The sequence below is a fragment of the Melozone crissalis genome, unplaced genomic scaffold (assembly GCF_028551555.1).
Source record: "Melozone crissalis strain CALT ecotype California unplaced genomic scaffold, PUWL_Pcris_2 ptg000056l_1, whole genome shotgun sequence".
In the NCBI taxonomy this organism is placed as follows: Eukaryota; Metazoa; Chordata; class Aves; order Passeriformes; family Passerellidae; genus Melozone; species Melozone crissalis.
Window position 1 is genome coordinate 5,190,371 of NW_026535834.1, and position 22,453 is coordinate 5,212,823.

At 41.5% G+C, this 22,453-nt stretch overlaps 1 protein-coding gene across 1 annotated transcript in view; it reads right to left on the reverse strand.

The window, feature by feature from the left end:
• MNAT1 (MNAT1 component of CDK activating kinase) overlaps nt 1-22,453 on the reverse strand; it is a 118,903-nt gene that overhangs the window by 64,001 nt on the left and 32,449 nt on the right. The window contains exons 2-6 of the mRNA XM_054286765.1: nt 20,616-20,768; nt 18,949-19,022; nt 10,536-10,639; nt 5,846-5,986; nt 151-276 (exon numbers count right to left, since the gene is read on the reverse strand). Of these exons, the coding sequence (XP_054142740.1) occupies nt 151-276; nt 5,846-5,986; nt 10,536-10,639; nt 18,949-19,022; nt 20,616-20,768 (598 nt within the window). The remainder of the gene's footprint in view (nt 1-150; nt 277-5,845; nt 5,987-10,535; nt 10,640-18,948; nt 19,023-20,615; nt 20,769-22,453) is intronic.

Genomic DNA, 22,453 nt, shown 5'->3' on the forward strand with positions numbered 1-22,453 from the left:
TTCAATTAATTCCTAATTACTTATTTAATTGGAAGCAAACAGTCTATTTCATGTAACATGCAACTCAGGTTTAAGCAACCTCTGAATTTCATATGAGGAACTCCTTGATCTTCTGAAATGCATTTAAAAAACCAAATAAGCAAATCTTACCATTTTGATGCCAGTGGAAAACGTGACTGGTTTGACAGGTTTGGGTTTTTCCAGCTGCATTTCTAGCTGAGTAGATCTGTCCTTATGCTGAGCTAAGAGCAGAGAGGCAGGAAGATCAGAGCTCTCCTGTAAACATATGAGGAATAAATTTGAGTCCTAGACAAAAACAAATACTAATTAACACTGCGCATTCTTCCAAATTGCAAGCTGTGACTGCAAGGCCATCACTAGGAAAACAGCAGAATGCCAAGTATCCTCTCCCTCAGAAAGAGTTTACAGAAAAGGATCATTTTCAGTAATAAGAAAAAGCTGCAGCAACCCCATAAATCAGAATAACCTGCAAACAACCATTTTTATAGAATCCACATTAAAGACAATATAACAGGCTCCTTATTCCAACTGGCCAACACAACAATATTTATTAAAATTAAAAAAAAAATTAGAACTTAATCAGAGAAGGAATAATACTGAGTAGTATAACTTGCATCAGATGTTTATCTAAGACACATTCTTTCTCCCAGTGAACTCAGACCAGTTTGAAATTGTTTCCCATTAGATTTCACCTGAGGCCGTTTGGAAATGATCCTTGCTCTGCTCTGCACAATGGCACTATTGTGAGTGCAACCAACAGCATATTTATTTTCTCCTTCAGCAACTTATTTTTAGGGAGGCCAGCCAATTTTTAAATATATATACATACATAGACATAAAAAGTAGTAAAATGAATAGTTAGGCAAATGAATTACTTAAACTGTCAGAACAGAATGATTATTAGCGTACATATATGGAAGTGTATTTTTGAGAGAGTCAGGAAATTATTGGCTAAGTAATTTTCTAAGAGACTAATGTGACTATCTACATGCACACAGAAATCCTTGAGAATTCCTGGCTAGATCTGCCATGAAGTTGAGAGCAGGGAAGAAGTTCAGATTCTTCCTGGACTGCTCTAGCACAGGATTTTATTCCTAAAGCTCTCACAGATCACATTTCCTCCTGTTTCAAAGAGCCAAGCAAATATTGAACTAGGAACTATATTTGTCACTCACAAAACCAAGCAGATTTTATTAACAGGACTGTGATTTTTTCATTATTCAGTTGAAGGTAAGCAGTTGGATGTTTTTAATGCCACAAGATGCCTTGCTGTTTTCATGGTACCCAGAGGAATCCTCTGAAGTGATCATGAAGAACAGTCACATTGTACACATCACTCTCCAGTCTTTTTCCCTCTCTATATTTTATTACACTCACTTTGCCTTAACACTAGAATGCAAGATAAAAGCAGAAAAATCTCACAAGACAAGATCTGGCCCAGAAGCACAAATACAACATCTAAGGCACAGCTTCCTGCTCGCATTTCTGTAGGGAGGGAGGATGCTAAAAAACTAAATTGTAGAGATATCTAACTTCTGTACAACTGGGAGACAATTTGGACCACAAATGCAAAGTTTAGAGTCTGCTTCTTTCAAGTGTTGTACATCTCTAACCTGCATGCAGCAGCATGTGCTGTCAGCAGAGGTTAAAGATGTTGAACTCTTTCAATGACCAGATTTAACATGTTAGGGGAGAAGGAAAAAGTGGAAAGCAGTCTCCTGTTCATTTTGTCATTCATATTCCTTAAACACTCACTGCATTTCTAATAAAATCATTCAAGGAAGCCAATTTTTAACCAACTTCTCAGGAGTTCACACAATGAGCAGTAACCAGATTACACAACTGTGGGAAAGCCACAGTGTGCCAGCAAGGCACCACATCCTGATTGTTTGTCCTTCTGAATATGCCCAGAGCCCTTCTGTTAACTATTAACACACGTGGAACTTCCAACCCTGTATTTATCCATACCAGCAATTTTCTGTATGGGAAAACAAACTGTCCACACTATGAACAAAGCTGGTTCTACACAACAATTTCTGGAAGATTTGTCTCAAAACCCTTGAGGTTCTGGTGAAAGTGTGGATTTGACCTCTTGAATGCCTTTGCCTGGTTCCAAGCTATGCCACAGGCCAGGGAAAACCTGCTCCTCTCCCATTGTGCCTGGGAATTATGGGCTGTTGAAGAGGAAAGTGCAAGTCCCATAAAACACAAGAGATCATCTTAGAATCCTCTCTATACACGTGAGAGAGTTTGTACAGCACATAAATAAAGTGCTTTAATATTTTACTCAGCCTGGATTATCCAAGGTTAAAAAAAAATCCCCAAACTAACAACAACCCAAAATAAAACACTCATACAGCTCTCCCAGTGATGCACAAAGTACATGTGAGACCGCAAGTCTAAATCACAATAGGGTATTGTGCTTTTAAAGTGAGAGGTTCTGTTGTAAAAAGAGGTGGCCTACAATGCAGGTAACACAGAAATTGCCTAATTAGGGAGGCAAAAAGGACCCAACTGCTTTTCCAGTGGCCTGCAGAGCCTGGGTCCCCCTGATGCCTTGCTGATCTCTCCAGCACTTCCCACTGGCCTTCCCCTCCCTGTTCCCAGCCAAGGATGGGTTCATGGAGCCTGGTCCTTTCTGCAGGAGCCCCTGCACTCCCCAGGCTGGCCACAAACCAGGGCACACTGCACAACATTTAGAACACCAAACACTTTTCTGTGCCTCTGGAGTAACTAAATGATCAGCTCTTTGAAGAGGTACAGCATTCTCAAACACTTTTGCACACAATTGAGATCTTTCCTCCATATGAAACCACCATAAGTAACACATCTAATGACCTGGTGGGAGGGAAGGAGCACCTCTCCCACAAGGAAAGGATGAGGCCTTTGGGATTGCTCAGCCTGAAAAGAGAACACTTTGGGGTGACCTCATTGTGGCTTTCCAGTTCCTGAAGGGAGCTGACAAAAGAGATGGAGAGAGACCCTTTACAACAGCCTGACAAGGGGAATGGCTCCAAACTGACAGAGGGCAGGGTTAGATTAGACATTGGAAAAAATTCTCTCCAAAGGGTGGTGAGGTCCTGCACAGGTTGCCCAGAGGAGCTGTGGATGCCCCAACACTGTCAATGTTCAAGGCCAGGTTGGATGGGGCTCTGAGCTTTCCCTCCCCATGGCAGGGGTTTGGAATTGGATGGTCTCCAAGGACCTTTCCACACAAACATCTCCATGATTCCATGAGATCTGCAGCTTTGTAAGATTTCAGCACCAAAGTTTAAATTCATTTCTTGACAAGGAAAATTCCTGACATCTCTACTTGTACAACACAAAAAATGCGTCCTTAATTTTTTCTTGCTGCCCAGTGACAGAGGCAAACTTGAAAACAAAAATTACCAAGATCCAGTAGGTGTGGGCTGTAGGCTGACCACAGCAGGTGATCTGTCCAAAGGAGAAGATTTGGGTGTAAGGTTTATAAAATGTCAGATTCTCACCTTCCTCTGCTCTCACAATCCTGCAGAGTCAGTGGTGCTACCAGTGGTATTTCTGTAGCCAGAATCCTTTTTAGTTTAGTACAGAACCAGGAGCCACAGATGTAAGATTATTTAAGTTAATTCTTTACTGTTGCTGCTTCTGCTTGGCTTGAGCTGCATTTCTCAATTGAGTTTTATTCATTATCAGTTTCATTTTCAGATTTCAGAGACCATAGGAAATGTTTATTTCTTTAACAACCACTGGTTTTCCAGAGACTTTGTAAGTCATTACACAAACACTTTAGTGCTGGTTTTATAAACCTTAGTAATATTACAAAACAAGTTTTGGCTCGAATTTAAGTTGACACTGCCCCTTCAGAAACAGAGACACAACTCGAAACTGTGCAGTTTCCTCCCTCAGCCTTTAAAAATCACCTTTATATTGTTTTTAGAATATTAGGATATGTTTTAATAGCAATACACATGCAATCACAGTAAAAACTACTTATTTTAGTCATGTTTTAAGGGTTATTTATAGCTATTCTTTCTGCAAGCCACCTGGTGATGGTTTCCAGTAAAACTAAATGCTGTGTTAGAAAAAAAATTAAACAAACAACCACACATCAGTCACTGGTCTCTAGTCAGTTAGAAGTGTGTTTTAGAACAGGTTTTTAAAAAGTCAGAAACTCCAAATCCATATTCTGAGAAATTAAATTCAAATTCATAGTGGAATTTTTATTATTTTATCCACTATTCCTAATTGTGTGGGCTGTAAAAGCATTTACCTTTAAAGTGAAAATAGATTGTTGGATGTAAAGATAAAGGCCTGACTTTAAAAAAAAAAAAAAAAGCTTTATGCTCACCTCTGCTTTTGCCTACAAAAGGAAAACCAGTAACAGGTTGTCAGGAATCCTGGCTTGAAGAAAGGCATCAGTCTCTTCAGGAGTCCCTGAAACTCCTAAATTTCACTTAGATCCTCTCTCCATGTGAGAGCCTTGTGCACTGGCTCAGAGAGGAACTCTGCTTTCTCAGGAAAAGTATAAAAGCATCAGTATCATGAATAAGAACTGAGACTACAAGGCAGGAATTAATCCTGTATTAGTGTGAGATGCATTGATATAAGAGAGAAAATATCATTTGGATATGCCAAGCAGCTTTAAACCACACTGACACAGCTGAACACATGGATGTATGCATACATACTTCTTTTTTCTGATTTCCCTCAAGGTTACACACAGGCTGTGTGGACACAGACTGTCCTCATGGATGTTAAACCTGTGAATGTGTGTGTGTGCATATCTGTACACACTGAAAAAATTGAGATGTGAACCTTGTTTATGTAACACATTGAGTGAGTTTCTCTATGCCCACACATTATTGCATTTCAGATGCAGAATCAGTAAATTAATCAAGATTACCTCAATTTCTAAAAGCAGTCTGAGTTTTTCTCTGTGTGTCTATACAAACTTCATTCACTTCAAAAGGAGCAGCTTGTACAGGAGAAGTGGCAGTAAGAGAACATGACACACTCAAGGCAGAAAACTTTTCATTGTAGTAGTTTGTAGCTATGATATTTTCTGAAAAATCTTTTAAGATTTTTTTCTCCTGAGAAGCCTCAAGAACAAAATGTAAACAATGGTTATCTGCTGCTGTGGAATGCAACAGGTGCATCTGTGATTGGTCTCATGTTGGTTGTTTCTAATTAATGGCCAATCACAGTCAGCTGGCTCAGACTCTCTGTCCGAGCCACAAGCTTTTGTTATGATTCCATCCTTTGCTATTCTTAGCCAGCCTTCTGATGAAATCCTTTCTTGTATTCTTTTAGTATAGTTTTAATATAGTATATATCATAAAATAATAAATCAAGCCTTCTGAAACATGGAGTCAGATCTTCATCTCTTCCCTCTTCCTCAGACCTCTGTGAACACGGTCACAGTAGTTTTTGCATAGAAAGGAACCAACAATCATTAAGGTGCTCTGACTGAGAAAGGGCTGAGCAGTACTTGGATAACTCATGAGTATCCCCTGCTCTCCACCATCTCCACTGCACAGGTGGCTGAGCCAAGAAGTTTCTCCTGATGACGTTTTTGCTTCCACACACCTCAGCCACTCCTCAGAACTGCTTAACAAGCCAACAGAGGTAGAGCTGAGCTACAAATCTCAGCAGCAGCCTTCATCCAGCCCCTAGGTTACTACAACCAGAGTGGTTTGCACCACTGAAATAAACAACAGGTGCGAGAATGGAAACACAAAACACACAGAACAGGGCAAGGGGGACAGATCTGTTAATTCCACACAGTGATAGAGATGGATGTCAATGCTACTGAGCTTTCAAAACCTCTGCTTTTGTTACTCACCAGATCATCCAGGAGTGCCTGTTTATTCTTCCTTTTGATCATCTGCTGGAGCTGCTCCTCCTTCTGCATGAAGAGGCGCCTCTGCTCGCTCTCCTGCCGCTCCACCTCCAGGGCCTCCTCCAGCTCCTCCTGCTCCCGTGTCTGAGGGGAAATCAGGAATCAGCTCCAGCACCCCCACTGCCCCCAAGGAGCCCAGCCAGGCCAGGCAAGGGGAAAGCAGCCAAATTCTGCCTTTTTGTGGGATCTCAGCGCCTCAGGACTGAGGTGCAGAGTCACCGAGACCACCCTTGGGGGGGCTCGGAGGTCCTGGAATGTTGCCAAAAGTGTCTGGTGGCTGGACTTTGATCCTGCACAGGAGATGACACCTGTATGAGGACGGGAGGATCTCACTGGGATAAATGGTGAAGGGATAGGTTAATTATAGTGTGAAACACAGGTTTTAGAATTTTGATACAGGGGGGTCTAGAGAAGTAAGATGGAGGAATTGGGGCGTGTCCTGTTCTTCTTTTTCTTGGCCTCCATCTTCTGTGGTGGTGGTGGCACTTTGGGATTGGTTCTTACTAAAAGTGCACTTGTCAATAAGGGTGAAAAGCATTGGGGAAAATAGGTAAATATCTTACACGTAGTTTTGGGTATAAAGATAAGTGACCGCCCCGAGGGCTCTCAGTGTGCTCATGGCTGACTTGCTGTGCAGACCTCTGTCGGGCCGAGAGAAAATCTTGTAGATAAAAAACTAATAAACACTGAAGACCGAGAAAAAACCTGAAGACTCTTTTCGTCCTTTGGAGCACGGGCTGTCCAAGGCCATCCCGAGCCTTTCCAGGCCATAAAAAACAGCCAAGAACGGGACACCTTTTAAAGCAGAATTTTAACATGATTATGGATGATTATTTTACCTCCTCATTGCCCAGTGTAAAGTTAAGATTTTTAACTTGCTGCTTGTTGGAGTCAGATCTGACTCCTTAAATGTTTTAGAAGGAGTTTTCCCTACACTTTCACTCTAAAGTGAGCCCCCCTCAGCTCCCACACATCCCATAACTCAATGATGTAAGTAGGATAAACAAAAACATAATCCCACAATACTGCTCTTGATCATCCCACTCATCAGCTGCATCTTCTTTGCAAAGCACACTGTGCTTATCAGTTGTGTAGAAGAAAAATGAGAAATTACAAATATGTGAATATTAACAGGGAAGCCTATATATTTAAGCATTAACTGTGAAAATGTCACATTTTTAGAAAATAAAGAATTTTTGCTATAACCTGGATTGCAGACACGTGACACGAGATGAAAAGGAAGATTACTAGTTCAAAATGACAAGTTCTTGTTACAGAGCTATTGCTTGGCAAGGATTTTTTTAATGTGCAAACTATTAGGTAATCTGTACTTGAAAATCACAGAGAAAATAAAACAACAGAAGAAGGCTTAGAGAGAGAGGAAAATAAGAGGATTAAACAATTTTATAAAGAAGGTGGATCAAAAGAATGTCAGTTTGGTTGCTAGAAGGTACAAGGAAAAACATACGGGAAACATTTTCCAGATCTTCTCCATTTAACATACTAAAGCAAAGGGAGATGCAGTAAAAAACAGCAAAGTAATTAAAATTTTATCAACTTAAATGGATGATTTACTGATGGAAGGAGTTTCAGCAGAACATCACAGGGGAAGACACTGATCTCTCCTCTGTGGCACCCAGTGACAGGACCCAAGGGAATGGCTGGAGCTGTGTCAGGGGAGGCTTAGGTTGGATATCAGGAAGAGGTTCTTCATCCAGAGGGTGTTTGGGCACTGAACAGGCTCCCCAGGGCATTGGGCACAGCACCAAGGCTGGCAGAGCTCAAGGAGGGTTTGGACAATGCTCTCAGGCACAGGGTGGGACTCTTGGGGACCCAATAATCCTTGTGGGTCCCTTCCAACTCAGTTCTTCTAGGATTCTGAGATCATTATCAAGGCCAAGACAATAGTAAAGTTTGCTCTAATCATAAAGTCATATCACAAGGCACAGCTACCTAATAAAAGCCAGAATCTGCCAAAAAAAATCCCCCTTCACCAGACAAACTGAGCCAGTGGGTCCCAGTGAGAGCCAGTTACTCCTGGGAGATGTCACCACCTGCCACCAAGCCAACAGAAGCTGCTTCCATTTTGTAACTGGTGCAGTGACACTGATAAAAAGCTGGTCACCAACCAGCAACCACCTGGAATTGGGCTGTCTTTGCATTTCATGAAAGGAAAAAAAAAAAATCAAGAAAATCCCCAAATTTCTAACTAAGGTTATGTCTGAGAATTAAGGGATTTAGTTTGGTCAACAGGACAGAAGAGCTCATGGTGTTTGAGACATTCCAAGGCTCTTCCACATTTATCTCTAAAGACTGCCTCGAATTTGCACTGAAACAGAAGAAAACTTGTAGGGAAGTGCTGACAGACCTAGTCTGAAGAAACAGCCTGGAAAAATTATGGTCTGAAATAAGTAAACTGATAAACAAACCTAAACCAGAGCAGACTACAGGAAAATGGAAGAATTATCATGTGTCAGATCAAATTCTTTAAACAGTAAAAGAGAAGAGATGAGTTCAACAGGCAGCAAGGGTTATGTCCAGACTAAAGATAATCTAAACACAGTCCTAATATGTGAAGGGAAAGATGATGACAGTGAAGCCTGGAGTAAACTCAAGCCTACAAGTGAAGAAGTAAATAGAAAGTAAAATCATGTGTTGCCACATTCAGGAAAGGATAATTGGGAAAACAGGCACATTCACATCACAGAATCCAGACACAACTATTTCAAGACTGCACAAAGCAGCAAGTGAAATTAAACATCTAGTGATAAAGTAGGAAGCAACAAGTTGCCCTATGACTGGAGAAGTGCAAATATTTAAGGGAGAAACAGTGGAAAAGTTGCACTCAGGGTGAAAGGTTTTATAAATAAAAAGTGTATATAAATATCTATATATAAAAAAAAAAAAACCAATTTGTAACTACAAGAACACCAAGATCTTCACTTTTTTTTCTAAACTACAAGAGAAGAACAGTCTCAGGATCAATGTATTTCCAGCAGAGATGGGAAAACAGATTTCCTTTATGAGAGGCATTAAGAATCTCTGCATTCAATTCTGGCCCCTTCTGCCTGCCAAACACAAATCACACTGGAGCAGGCAAAGGGTAACAAAAACAAGAGGGACAGAAAACATCTATATCCCTCAACCTACTACAGTGGACAGAAAAATTAAGACAAGAATAGAAGGACAATGACTGGCCATAAGAAGGTTAAGCAAGAAAGGAGGACACCTTTCATCACACATGAGCAAAGACATTTCAAAACTTGCTAAGAGGAGCTGGAGAGGAAAAGCAACCCTTCAGCTTTTAGGAGAGGGGGAGATTTATGGACAAGATCATGCAGCTTTTGTAATAACCACTGTGTAAAGTCTATTTTTATGTTTCAGTTGTTGAAAAAGAAATTATGACTGTTTCAAATGTTAAAAAAGAAAAAAAAAAAAAAAAAGGAGAAATGTTTCCAGCTCTTCAGTCAGTCTGGATTCACACAGGCCTGCCCAGCAGAGCAGGACTGTGGAGCACAGCAAACAGAAGTGCTTGAGGGGTACAGGGCATTAGAGAGCTGCCTGACAGCACCAGCCAGCCCCTGGCCAGGCTGTCAGAGCCCCTGTCCTTGCAGGGAAGGTGGGCTGAGGCAGAGCTGCTCCCACTGTGACCCCAGAGGCTGCAGCTCCACTGTAAAATAAGACACAGCCAAAGCCCTGGCAGGTCTCCTCAAGCTCTGAGGCAGAGGATATTGCACAGTGTCAGAGACAGGATAACAGATCAGAGATGGACCCCTAGGGAAATTTCCTTGCCTTTAAAAGGAAGAGGTTCAAACAAACATTTTTCAGATTCCAATCTCCTCCTGTGAAATCCTAGAGCTAAAGAAATCACCCAGAGTTTTGCCACAGACTTCAGGGGAGTGAGGATTTCACCCCTACTGATTTGAAAGCAAGTCCTTAGTGCAACTGGATTACAAACACAAACCTTTGTTATGTCACACTCTGGGCAGACATTTTCCTTCAAGAACTGATAACAATGTGTATTTTTACGCTGAAAAAACATTTAACAGATTAAACTTTTCTTACAGGAATAAATGCATGCAAGTTTATTTTTAAAGAACAAAATGATATGTGAGCCATAATTTAATGAATGAATCTTCAAAGAACCCTGTGTTTTGCATACAGATTATATATACAATATCCCTGATGTTACTGTTATCAGCTCTTGAACAAAAGTTTTAATGTTTGTTTCAACATCTTTCATTTCAAATTTTGCACAAACCAGGCCTGTGTTTTGCCTCAATTTTACAACTCTCTCCTGGGAGCTTCATAATGTCTGGGTCTGGATTTCTTTTTTCCTTCAGATGAGAAAGGAACGATTGTCCTGGTGTAGGAATGAACCTCATCTCTCCTGGCCATTGTCCAACGCCACTGCCAGCACACATGCCTGCTGATGTATTACACACAGCCTCTGCTGCTGCCCCTCTCCTCCAGCCCTCCCCAAAATAAAGCACAACTACATTTCAACCTCAATATTTAAATACAAAGAACCCTGTAAGTGCTTTCAGCTTTGATTTGTTTTAAGAAAGTACTCCACAAATCCTTTAATTCTTTAACAAATGAATAAAATTGTAGGGGAGAGAAGTTAACTAACCAGTTTTAACTTATTCTTCTGAATGACTTCTTTGTTATCCTTTTGATACAGCTCCATTTTCTTTTTGGTGTTCTCCAAGTCCACATTGTTGGTCAAGTTAAATACTGCATAAATATTATAAAGACAGAAAGCAAAAGTATTAGGTCAGCATGCATGACTATGACAAAGAAACACTATTCTTATGCTCTGTATCCCTTCTAGCCAAATATAAACATTGCAGTAACAGAACTTATTTAAACATGCCATATAAAGACAGAGAATCTGCTAAGTCACTGCACTCCAACAAAAGCCAGCAGAGTTTCTGTAGGTTTCCACATCTGTAGGAGATGAAAATTTGAATCTTGCATAGCATTTTGTGACACTGTAATGATACACATGAATAATCATCATAGTATTCATAAAACACTGACCTTTCCAAGTAGCAGTTATAGCTAAGAATATGGTGGTTCCTATAAAATTAAATTAGATCAAATACAGCCCTATGAAGACAAGGTTGGAAATTAAGTAATTCCATTTCCCAGGGAATATCTCATGCACAAGAACTACAGTGACTGAATTCTCAGGTACACAAAAAAAAAAATTTACATTGCCTGATAACTTAAAAGGCACCAAAGTACAATTACCTTTATTATGAGGAATCTGCAGATGCTTGCAGATTAATAGGTCAGCTGACATTCTTTTGATGTCTCTCCGTGGTGACAGACTATATCTCATGTAATTATGAGCAAGCAGGGACGGCCAGCAAGCTCCACAGTTTAGCACAACATTCCCAATTATCTACACATGGTATCTCAAGAAATTGAACAGTTTCTATAATCAACAGCTTGAAAGATGTAGATGGTTTGGATGATTTGTAATTTGATACAATGCCTGAGCCCTTCACCTCTGGGTCACTGGTTCACTTGTGGGTCAAGTGAATTCCAACTGAACCCGTTATCACTGGGAAGTCTCTTGGTGATCCCCACCCTGAGTGGATGCTCGGCTCATGCCCATGGCCTCAGAGCTGCTGAGCAGAGCCAGCACAGAGCACTCCAAGCCTCCAAGAGCTCTGTCACCTGCCTGCAAGAGCAGCAGAGAAATTTGTTCTGCCATTGATAAATCCCCCACAAGAAACAACCGCGCAGCGACCGCGCTGTGTCACACCCCGAAGGGAAGGAGGTTCTTGGACAAACACCAGCCTGGCACTTGGGAGCTTTGGGTCCAGTTCTCTTTTCCCAGGTTTTTAGGCAACCAGGGCCAAGCTAAGCCTGGGCACAGGCACCACTGCCAAGTCATCTGTACCAGTGAGGCTGCTGGAGGGAACAGGAGGAAGCAGCATGAAGTGTGTGGTTACTCAGCAGGGTAACACACACCTCAGTTTGGAGAGCATCATTTCCCTTCTTCCACCCTCCCCACAGGTAACAATAAAGGGGAATAAAGAACCAATGAGGCTGCTAGAGGGAACAGAATGAACTCTGCTGTTACTCATCAGGTAACACACATCTCAGTTTGGAGACCATCATGTCCCTTCTTCCATCCTCCCCACAGGTAACATGGCAGAAATGAACACTTAGGAGGGTTCTAGGCAAACCAAACCAAAAGTAGCCCAGGCTGGTAAACAAGGTGAGAGCAGTGAAGGAAACATCAAGAAATCAATGCCAGGAGCAAATGGAGATGAGAAGAAACAGGAAGGTCCTAAATGGTGGAGCTGTGGATGCAGCTCAGTGCTACAAGCCCAGCTCTGGCTGCCAAGGGAGGCATTCCTGCTGTTATGCCCCTCTCCCCAAGCACAGGCCTTACTCTTTTCCCTGCTCTGATTCCAAAACTCCCTCAGATACTCTGCAATGTCAACAAAAACCCTTCAGTAACCTGAACTGGCTCAACACAGGGGCTGAGAGCCAGAGAGGGTACCAGGGAAGTAATAAAAGGGTACAGATGGAAACTGGAATACTCTATTTCCAGGAGTACCAAACCACCACATCATCTTACTCTTATTAAAAATACTCAATTCCTCAAACTGCAACAAAAAAGGGCTCAGCAAGATACAATAACCTCTTAACCTTAAAAATAAAAAAACCTGTATTTATTTTTCCCATTTTTTGAATAATAAGCAGTATCAAGAGGAATGACATTTAAATTCAGTCTGGCTCCTGAATCAGCTGAACTCTTCCAGCCCCACCCCAGCATCCTCAGTTCAGAGGGAAGATCTAAGATGGCTGAGTTTGTGCTTTAAGAATCTGAGAATCAACACCTGAGCTGAATTTACAAACTTTGCTACTGGGCCTCTGTGCTGGAGGTCTCCCACTGGCAAGAACCAGAAAAAGGGGAATAAAGGTTCCCTTCCCCTACACACCACCTGCTGTATCTCCATGCCATAGATCCAGGCAGCACTTCTCCCTCCTGTCTTTATCTCACCCCAGCTGCGACCTCTGGGCACTGCCATAACCCAAACAAGCCATTCAAAGTTCAGCTCCTTGGTTTTTGGGAGCAAGCTACCCATCCCAAATGTTCTGGGGTTTTTTTCCCCTCCAAAAGGAATAACATTTTCCTATTTCATATTGTGACAAACACACACTTCTTGGTTGTAGCAATGGTGATCTGACATCCAAATTTCCAGCCTACAGTTGCCCACTGACAAGAAGTTTTATATTTGAGTATTAGGGCAGAGAAGAAGTATCAGTGAAAATGCTGGCACACAATCACCCCAGGGCTCTGCAGTGACAGCAGCTGCACGGCAATGTCAGCATTTCCTACAACCTCACTCCACACAGCAGCTCTCTGAACTCTCCAGTGATGACACAAGAAAGAAACAGCACGTGAGCCATGCTGGGCTAGCAGGATGCCCAGATGCCACCTTCAGGTGCATGAGGAGATGCCAAATTGCCTTCAGGCTCCTGAACATCGTGAATATTTCTCTAAAAATAAATCCAGCCATAAGATGATGATCCCTGTTTTGCAGTTATTGCTGCTTGAAACCTTCAGGGTTTGTTTTTTGGCTTCTTCCTCAGTTATCTTTAATAGGTTACACTGGTCACCATTTGGTCTGTACAACAAGAAGCTTAAAATTTAAAATTCATACTGGGGAAAAGCAGGAATGTTTTAAACACTTACAGATGCCTACCTTTATTGAGAGCTGCTTACAAAAATGGCTGTATTTTGGTACTTCACAGGAAGTAACACTTCTATCTAAAAAATCTATTTCTGCATCAATGTTAGGGAAATTTTCACCCTAAAAGCCCACTGCTCTGCTCATGGTGGAAGTGTTTATCCCCCTTGTTTTCCTGCTGTGGCTGGAACCAAGCCACAGCCACAACCCTCCCAGCAGTCAGATCTGCTCACACCACGCTGACTCTGCTCTGTCCATCCTCTCCTGCTTTGTCACTCAAGGATACTGTGGGACACCAGCAATCAGAAATTCAAACTTCCAGCCTCCTCAAAGGCCAGAGGAAATTTGGACAAGAGAACACTGATCTATAGGCATTGATGAGGAACACTGTCCTGGTCTCAGCATCTCCTCAACACTGACCTGTCCACATTTCAAGAGTTGAAACACTTAAACATTTTGTTGCAAGAGTGGAAACAGAGTAAAAGAGTGCAAAAAAGTGTAAAAAAAAAAAAAAAAAAACACCCACAAAACAATGGAAAGTGTAACAGTGCAACCTGGATCTGCCCACACCAATTTCAGCATCAACAGCTGCCCTTTAGTACATGAAAACAGCATCTTTTCTACAATAAACACCTACCAGCAAAACAAGCTGCTCTTTGACACTGCATGGTTACCAGTGGCCAGCCAGCAGCCAAAACATCTTTCAACACATTTTCTAATAAATTTTTCATGAGCTTCAAACATCTTTTCATCAATATTTATAGAATACAAATTCTTGCCATTGTATCCTCACAATACAGCTGACAAGTCTGCTTTGCAAGGGGCACTAGGGCACAAAAAATAATTAAGATATTATTTCCCTCTCTTGTCCCTTGTCCCCTCCAAGTTACTTGGCATTTAAAGGTCAACAACTATAAAACCAAAGAACACAATTGCTATCACTCAACATACAAACTTCAACATAGCTAGCACTATGCAGCCTGCTTTGAGTTTTGCCAGAAATTTATTTTAAATGAACTTCTTACCTTTAAATAAAGAAAAAAATAGAAGTAGAAAAACTAGAAAGAGTTAAAAATCCCAACTCACATGCTACACCTACCCTGAAAAAATATTGGTGTAGATCTGAATATGAGTGGCAAAGCAGATGGCTGGTTTGAAAAGGTTTCAAAGAGAAGACAGACTTATTTTTGTCCATGTTGAAATATAGCATAAGCCGATATAAGAGGCCTGAAGCCCTTCAGGGAAAAGAAACAGAAGCTGTTTTGTATGCAACAATTATTTATCTACTTATCCATCTCACATTGGTTGGTTTATAAAATGACTTGCCTTGAGACATCTGTTAAGTATAACAGGAAGACTATTGTGTTTTTTGGTGAAGCATTTCATTCTATTTAGGTGAAACTCCCAAGTTCTGAAATTCAGCCTCTACAGGGACTTTCTCTGTTTTTCAAAAGAACAGCATTCATTATACAGTTCTGTAACAAATGGAAAAATATTTTCCTAGTTATAAAAAAGAAAATAAGACAAAACTTTTAATTAAATGGCACAATAATTGAATGAATGAATGAATACCACTGCACTGCAGGACTAAGTTCCTCAAAATCTCCCTATTTTATACTAAGGCTGAAAATTTCTAGCATTAGTTCACTATAAACAATATTCCTCCCATCCTACTGCAAACAACTCCTAAATTATCATCTTCCTAAAATCCCAGGCTAGGAATATGGCAGAATGCTACAGAGGGAGACACAACCTCATCCTCATTCTGCCTGGGATGTCCCAGGGTTCTGTGGCAACTTCCCTTGTGCTTTTGAGCCTGATCCCTGCACTTTTAAAAGGAGTAGGAATGCCGTGAGGGAGAGAAAAGATGGAAAAGAATTTAACATGTCCCTTCCAACCAACATTTCTGGGATTATAACAAAGTAATTATCAGAAACAAAAGAAAAGCCACAGTTAAGCCAGAAAAGTCTAGTTAGGTATCAATGATTATTTCTGCTCATCCTCAGTGGTCTTTTACTGACTCAATACCTTTGCCAGAAGTGAATGACTGAAATCACTCAGCCCCATCACTCTAAGAAAGACCATTTTGGCAGAACCAGTGTGATGTGAACTGAAACAGATTTTTGATAAAGCTGCCCAATTTCCAGTTGTGTTATTGCCCGTGTCAGGACCAGCAACACCATCCTCGAGAACACACACACACAGAGGGGGAAAAACCAAACCACAACACAATAAACAGCACAAGCCACAAGTGATCAGAGATAGCAAAACCCTTCCTACCCAAGGATCACTTGTCAGATAAGTGTTGTGAGAGTATTGCATAAAGTCCTGGAGGATCAGGGAGATACAGGAACACACAAATAAGAGCAGCCTTCTCGGAGCTGAATGCTTTTTAAAAAGCAGCAATTCCCCAGAACAATGGTGCTGCGGTAACGCCTGGGGGCCTCACGCAGGTACCAGGGAAGGTGCCAGGCACTCGCTGCGAGGCGGGTCCTGCTCCAAGAGCTCTCACACAGGGCTTGGAAAAATGGCCTGAGATACTCTGGGGAAGCAGGAATGCTCGGGGGAAGAAAACTTTGTAGAAAGAGCAAGCGAAATTCACACTGTGTCCAGAGAGTGCGACTTGTAGCAACACCCAAAGGTTTAACCAGGTCCCTGTTACCATGTGGGCACAGTCCTGACTCACTCAGACACATGTCGCCCACACCTTTCCCAAAGGCAGGTTTTAACTCTTTCACTGTATTTTTATTCCTAGTGCTAATGACAACAAACTGTGCTTACAATGCTCTCAAATTGCCCAACTGATTTTTCTTCTGGGGAGAACTCGCTTTAAAATATGGTTTTTATTTAAAGCCTTGTTTAACACATCTTAGCCCAAAGCATTACTCAGTGGCTACACTCTAAACCACTTCAAAAACCTGGTTTTTATAATAGAAATCTTAAAAGGTGACTACCCTAATGTTTGTTTGACCTTCCCACACACACACACTGCTGCTGCACCATCCAACTCCTCTATTTCAATAGAAAAAGTCTGTAGGTAAAAAACAGCTGATATGAAGGGGGAAAATGTGTTTTAAGTGAGGCCAGCAATTGCTATGTCTCATCCCATTGCTAGTTTTGGAGCTGACCTACCTGGAATATTTGGAAAACCTATCAGAATGAGGGTCACAAGAAATACACCTTCACAGGATGTTTACATTTTGTGTGTGCTAAGCAACTACTTCATTAAAAACCCTCTAAAACAACTCCAGAAACAAAACCTTCCAGCAAAGAGGGAAAAAAAGGTGAAGCTGCACTTTGACCCTCTCACAGAAAAAGTTTGGGGCATGAGCAGAGGGGAAACCTTCCCAAGCACCAGCAGCTACTGCAAGTCTGCTGAATGTTGGCTCCACAAGGCAAAGCTGCCCTGAACATCCTTTCTTTCCCATCTTGCAGCCCAGTTTTCCACATGAGCAAGCCAGCAGGGAATTCAGAGACACACAAAAATGAAATAACTCCTCTCAGCAGTAAAGTGTGAAATTATCATACAGAGACAATGGCTTTTAACACTCTGTACAGTCACACCATTCACAACACGCACTGGAAAATGTCACATCAGACAAGTGCCAGGTGGGGGATTCTGCCCAGGACCACAGCAGGGATGGGCCTGGGGACAAATGTGCAATGGGCTTTGTCACCAGGGAGAGCAAACACGGCTTGAACTCCTGCCTAAAGTGGTGCTGTTGAATCCAGCCTGTCCTCTGGGGTCTGTCTGGAGTTGGGATTTCATAAATGAACTCAGGGACAGCGAAAATTAAAGAGGCTTCTGACTGCATCCCTTCCTTCCTCTCACCACCCTGGCAGCCACATGAATGAACTAGGATGCAGCTGAACTCCCAATTCCTTTTAGTATTTTAGGTGTTCCTCTCAGGTAACTAACTCCAGTTCCTAAAAACTCTATCAAGCTTCTTCACTATGCATTTGCAGGGCCAAAACAATTATTGGCCAAATAATTTTTTTTCATAAGGTTACCAAGACCAGCCAGGTTTCTGCTGCTTCTAAAACCGAGTTCCCAGTACAAGATTAGGAACCATTTGCAATGTAACCACCTAATCCCAAGAGCTATAAAACCTTCACATCCTGCACAAATTCATGAGGTTCACACAATTTCAGGCAAAACTTCAACTCCCTTGTTAGAGATGTTAAAAAGTCCTGCAACAGCAGTTAAGTGGGAAATTATATTTAATGCTACATGAAAAAAAGCAGTTTTGCTTCCCATGAGCACACAGATTCTTCCAGGATCCTCTGGCCATTCTTTCTATTCACTCCCTCCTTTCCCCCACACCATTCCAAAAAACATACAAACAAAGCTACACCCACATCATCTCCTCCAGATATCTGGACCATGTGAGTGTGACTGGTGTTTCCCAGCCTCAGCATCCTGGTGCCAACAAAAACATGATCCATTGCTCACAGCAGTAAGTGTTTGGATACATTTCTACAAAACACCACAGTGCAAAAAGCAGCAAAGGTTCCTTTGAGAAAAATGAAGGAAAAGTGTCATCTCCATGGTTTCCTCCAAATCACATTCACTGCCCCTCCTGCAGTCTCTAAGTCACCTCTTCTTCCTCCAGGTCAAAAAAAAAGAAAAGCCTCAGCAGCTCATAAAAACCAAGAACAAACCATTTAGGAGTCACTCCTTTGAACACATCCTTGTTTTTCTAAGCAAAACCCATCACTCCACCATAAATCACAAGTCACCCTAACTAAGAAGAAAATAAACTCTGTTGATAACATTGTCCCTTCCCCAAAGGGCAAAGTTCTGCTGCAGCTAATCCAAAGAGAAAGAAATCCACGTCTGTTCCTAAACCTTCTCCTTCTGCACAGCAACATAAAATGCTACCACAGTGGTATGTAAGGTCAGCAGCTTCAAAGCAGCTTCAACTACTGTACTTGCAGAAGCAAAAATGATGAAAGACACCATATGGCTTCTGTCATGGTAGATAAAGCTAATGGAGGGATATAATGAAAATTTCAATTTCTCCTCTCTTTGTTTAATCTTTGCCAGTGCAGCATTGACAGTCCCCTGCAAGCCTTTTTTTCCCAGCTTGGTTTCCTCATTGGATTGTGTTTTTTCTCTGGCAGATAAAATGTTTTACTTAACAATGTCCTACAGTTCAACAAATATGATTAAATCCAGAAAAAAAGTAATTAGATAAAAATCTGATACTGTGATAAATCATATTACAGAAACTGAACTTAGACATTCTCATAGGCAGCTGAGTCAGAAGATAAAAGCCTATGGTCTCACAAGCACAGCACATCAAAAATTCAAGCATTAAGACTTACCAATTTCTTCTATTTCTTCCAAGAAATCATTATATTCCTCTAGAGTGGGAAAGTCTTCCTCTCTTTTATTGTATCTTTGAGAGAAAAGAAAAGTATTTATAAAACACAGAAAGAAGCAATTTCCATTCAACAAAGCTTTTGCTGCAAGCTGATTAAGCATTGATCTACTTTTATCTGCTGTGTGCTTTGTGACTCCCAAACTGACCAGAATCTTCACTGGGAGACAGAAGTGCCTGCTCCAAAGGAAAGGAGGAACCTGGAAGAAATCTCTGCTATCTTTGCCTATTGTTTGCCAATTCCTTTTCCAGGGTTACAGGTAAACATGAGCACAGAGGCCAAGACAGAGTAACTCCCAGTCAGCCTCTTAACAAAGGCAGAGACAACAGCAACACCCACAGAGAACAAAAAATAAAAAGCTTTTCTAGAACAATCAGAAAAGGGATTTTGGCTTTGTGCCAACAACAGACAGCATTTGTCAGCAGCAAACTGAAAATGCTACACAATTATCTCATCTCATATCAATAGGCCATTCCAGCACTCACATTCACCTCTTCAGAGCTGGAGAAAGTAAAAAGATGAAGGGACAACTGGCTTAGAACATGGGCAGCTTCTGAAAGCCAAGACAGGCAGACTATCTTCCCAAGAAAATATAAAGCTGAGATTCTGTCTGATCTGTGGAGTGTGACACTCAGGAATACAAAAATCCCAACTGAGGCCATGTTCCAATTTGAGGGCATTTTTTCTGCCTCCTAAAAACTAATCTGGCAAACCCCAGTAGGCCAAGAATTTTCCAGCATTTTCTCTTCTAACTAAACTTTATTCCATGTTTAATTGACTTATTCCAGTTTGACTTCTGTTAACTTCAATAGACTTTAAAATCCAACATCAAAATACTGCTTCCCATGCTTGGTATTCAGTGGCACACTTTCATCAACATATGATTCATTTACTATTGTCCCAAGTTTTAGATAAAGGCTGACAAGCTTATAATTTACCTGTAAGTTCACTTCGGCACACACAGCTCTCTCTGGGTTGTTACATTTATCAGATTTTCTTCTATTAAAACATCAACTGGCTCCCATATTTTCCTTATAAAATGCTGCTTTACTGGCCACAAGGAGTGAGATGCAATCTCAGACCTCATTTATCTCAATTTTAAGAGCTTTCAAATCTGCATGACAGACTGGTAACACCAGGCTTGCAAGGAACCACTTCCACTAACAATTGCTGTGTGAAGCAAAAAACCATGTGAACTCTCTTTTGCCCATTTTGATTTTGAAGGGAATTGGCCTTCAACTCTCAGAACAGGTCCCCAGGGAACAGAACAATCAAGGTCCTGTTTCTGGCTCTGCTGCCATGTTCACCCCCTCAATATCTAATCATCTCCATTTTGGAGCCAAGTCTTTGCCAAAGAAGGCCACATAGAAACACTCAACATTTTCTAATGCTAAGCAGGAATCCCTCAAGGCTAAATTGAGAATTCAGCTCTCAATTGTTGCACAAAATCAGATTCTCTGAAATCCCTCCATGATAAATGGAGTCAACTTTTATGGTTTGTCACTTAAAAAAAATTAAAATCTCCTCTGTACTACTGAACAAGTCAAATCTTAAAACTTTTGATGCATGAAATACATCCACTTTCTGTTATTTTAAATGGTGGCACCCACATTTTCAGCACTTTCTTCCGGATTTCCACTTCCTTGTCGACAGCAGGGTCCTCAAAGAGCTGCACCCTGAAGTTGCTCTTCCTCAGGGGGGTGTCACACTCGTGGCAGTTGCCAGCCCCTCTCACAAACAGCAGCTCCACACAGCTCTCACACCTGTGGGACAAAGGAAGGGGTGCAAAGGCACAGAGTGTTAAACAGAACTGAAACACAGGAGCGTGCCCCCTTTTGCTGTTGGCACAGCACATCTGCCCTGGTTTCACTCCTCCTGCAGCACCCACAGGGGCAGGGGGCCAAGGCTCTCCTCCCTCCTGAGCAGAACAGGCTCAGCAGCACAAACATGGATTCTGATTCTCCCTGCCCAAACATCCCCAGCTCTCTGCTGGGACCAAGCACCAAATGATGGGGTCTGGATCAAGGGGAAGCTGTTACTGACACAGCAAACCCATTTCACATGGACCAGACTGCAAGATCCTGATTTACTCTAGGCATGACCTCATTGCACAAAAACCCTGTTTATTTTCTTGATGCTGCAGTGCAAGGAGAACTCAATCCAAGCATGGACACAAATCTTGCCTGCAGACTTCCAAGCATCTGCCAGTCCTATCACAGAGGAACTGCTACAAACCTGAGTTAAAATCCAGCCCAGCAAAGCCAAAAGAATAAAAACCATTTCAGTCAGCTTTATGCAGCTCTCCTGTGCCTTCTGGTAATACTTTTTTAAATTGCATGTAAAATAAACTTTACACAGAGGCTGCACAGAAATAAAACAAAAATACCTTTCTGGTTTTATTTCTTTTGACCTAATGAAGACTTCAGATTTTAACAAGATACTTGCTGACCCGTCAGTTGGCATTTATTAAAGGAAGAACACGTAACAAAAAAGCTGATTTTAAGAAAAAAGTACTTGGGTAGTAATAATGTGCAAATTTCTAGCAGAGGACAACACCTGCTGCAGTCATTTCCTACTGCTAGGGAGGCAAAGGGGAGCCTATTTATAGCTTTGTTAGATTGAAGCCAAAACAGTTGTACATTAAGGGCTAAGCCATGTTTTACCTTCACAAACCCAGCACAAAAAAGCTAAACAAGTTAAGAGAAACAACACTGACATAGTTGAGAAAGATCTTAAACAAAACTTTCACACTGCTGACCTGTCCCCAACTAAACTGGTTCCAGTCCTTACAGAAGCAGAGGTGAGGAGAGCCAACCAGTTCTGCCCAGCTTCTGTTTTCAAGATTAGAAAGTGCAAAACAAACACAATTGTATCTCACAATTTAAAAAAAAAAAAAAAAGGCAATTTTTTTGTTGTTGCTAACACAGATAACTACAGCTTCAGCCTGCATTTTGCACAGCAGCTGCAAATGTTAAAGAGCAAACCTTGAATTAACTTGGGCATTTTCCTGCCCCAGAATTCCTTTAGTTAAAAAACAAAGTGTATTTATAAGTACAAATTATCTGGGTAGGGAACAATTAAACTTCATTAGCACACTAAGCCTGAAATTTAGAAGCTGCTGGGACATGAACTCAATAAAATAATGAGAAATAAATATCATGTTAATATAACGAAAGCAATTTATGTCCCCACAACAGGAGGAGCAAGAGTAAATGCAAGAGAGCAGGCAAGGCAGGGAAAGGGATTTCTCCTGCCTCCCCCAACCTGTCTGTGCACGCAGGAACCCAACACAAGGACAGCTTCACTGTCTCTGTTCTGGCAGCTCTGGCTGTTTGTGCCTCTCAACACAGCAGCCAAAGCACAGAAAAGTCCCTGCCTCCTTCTCCCGAAGTTACAGAACAGGGAGCAAAGAGACAGAGCTCAGCAGGTGGATCCAAGTGCAGGTGTT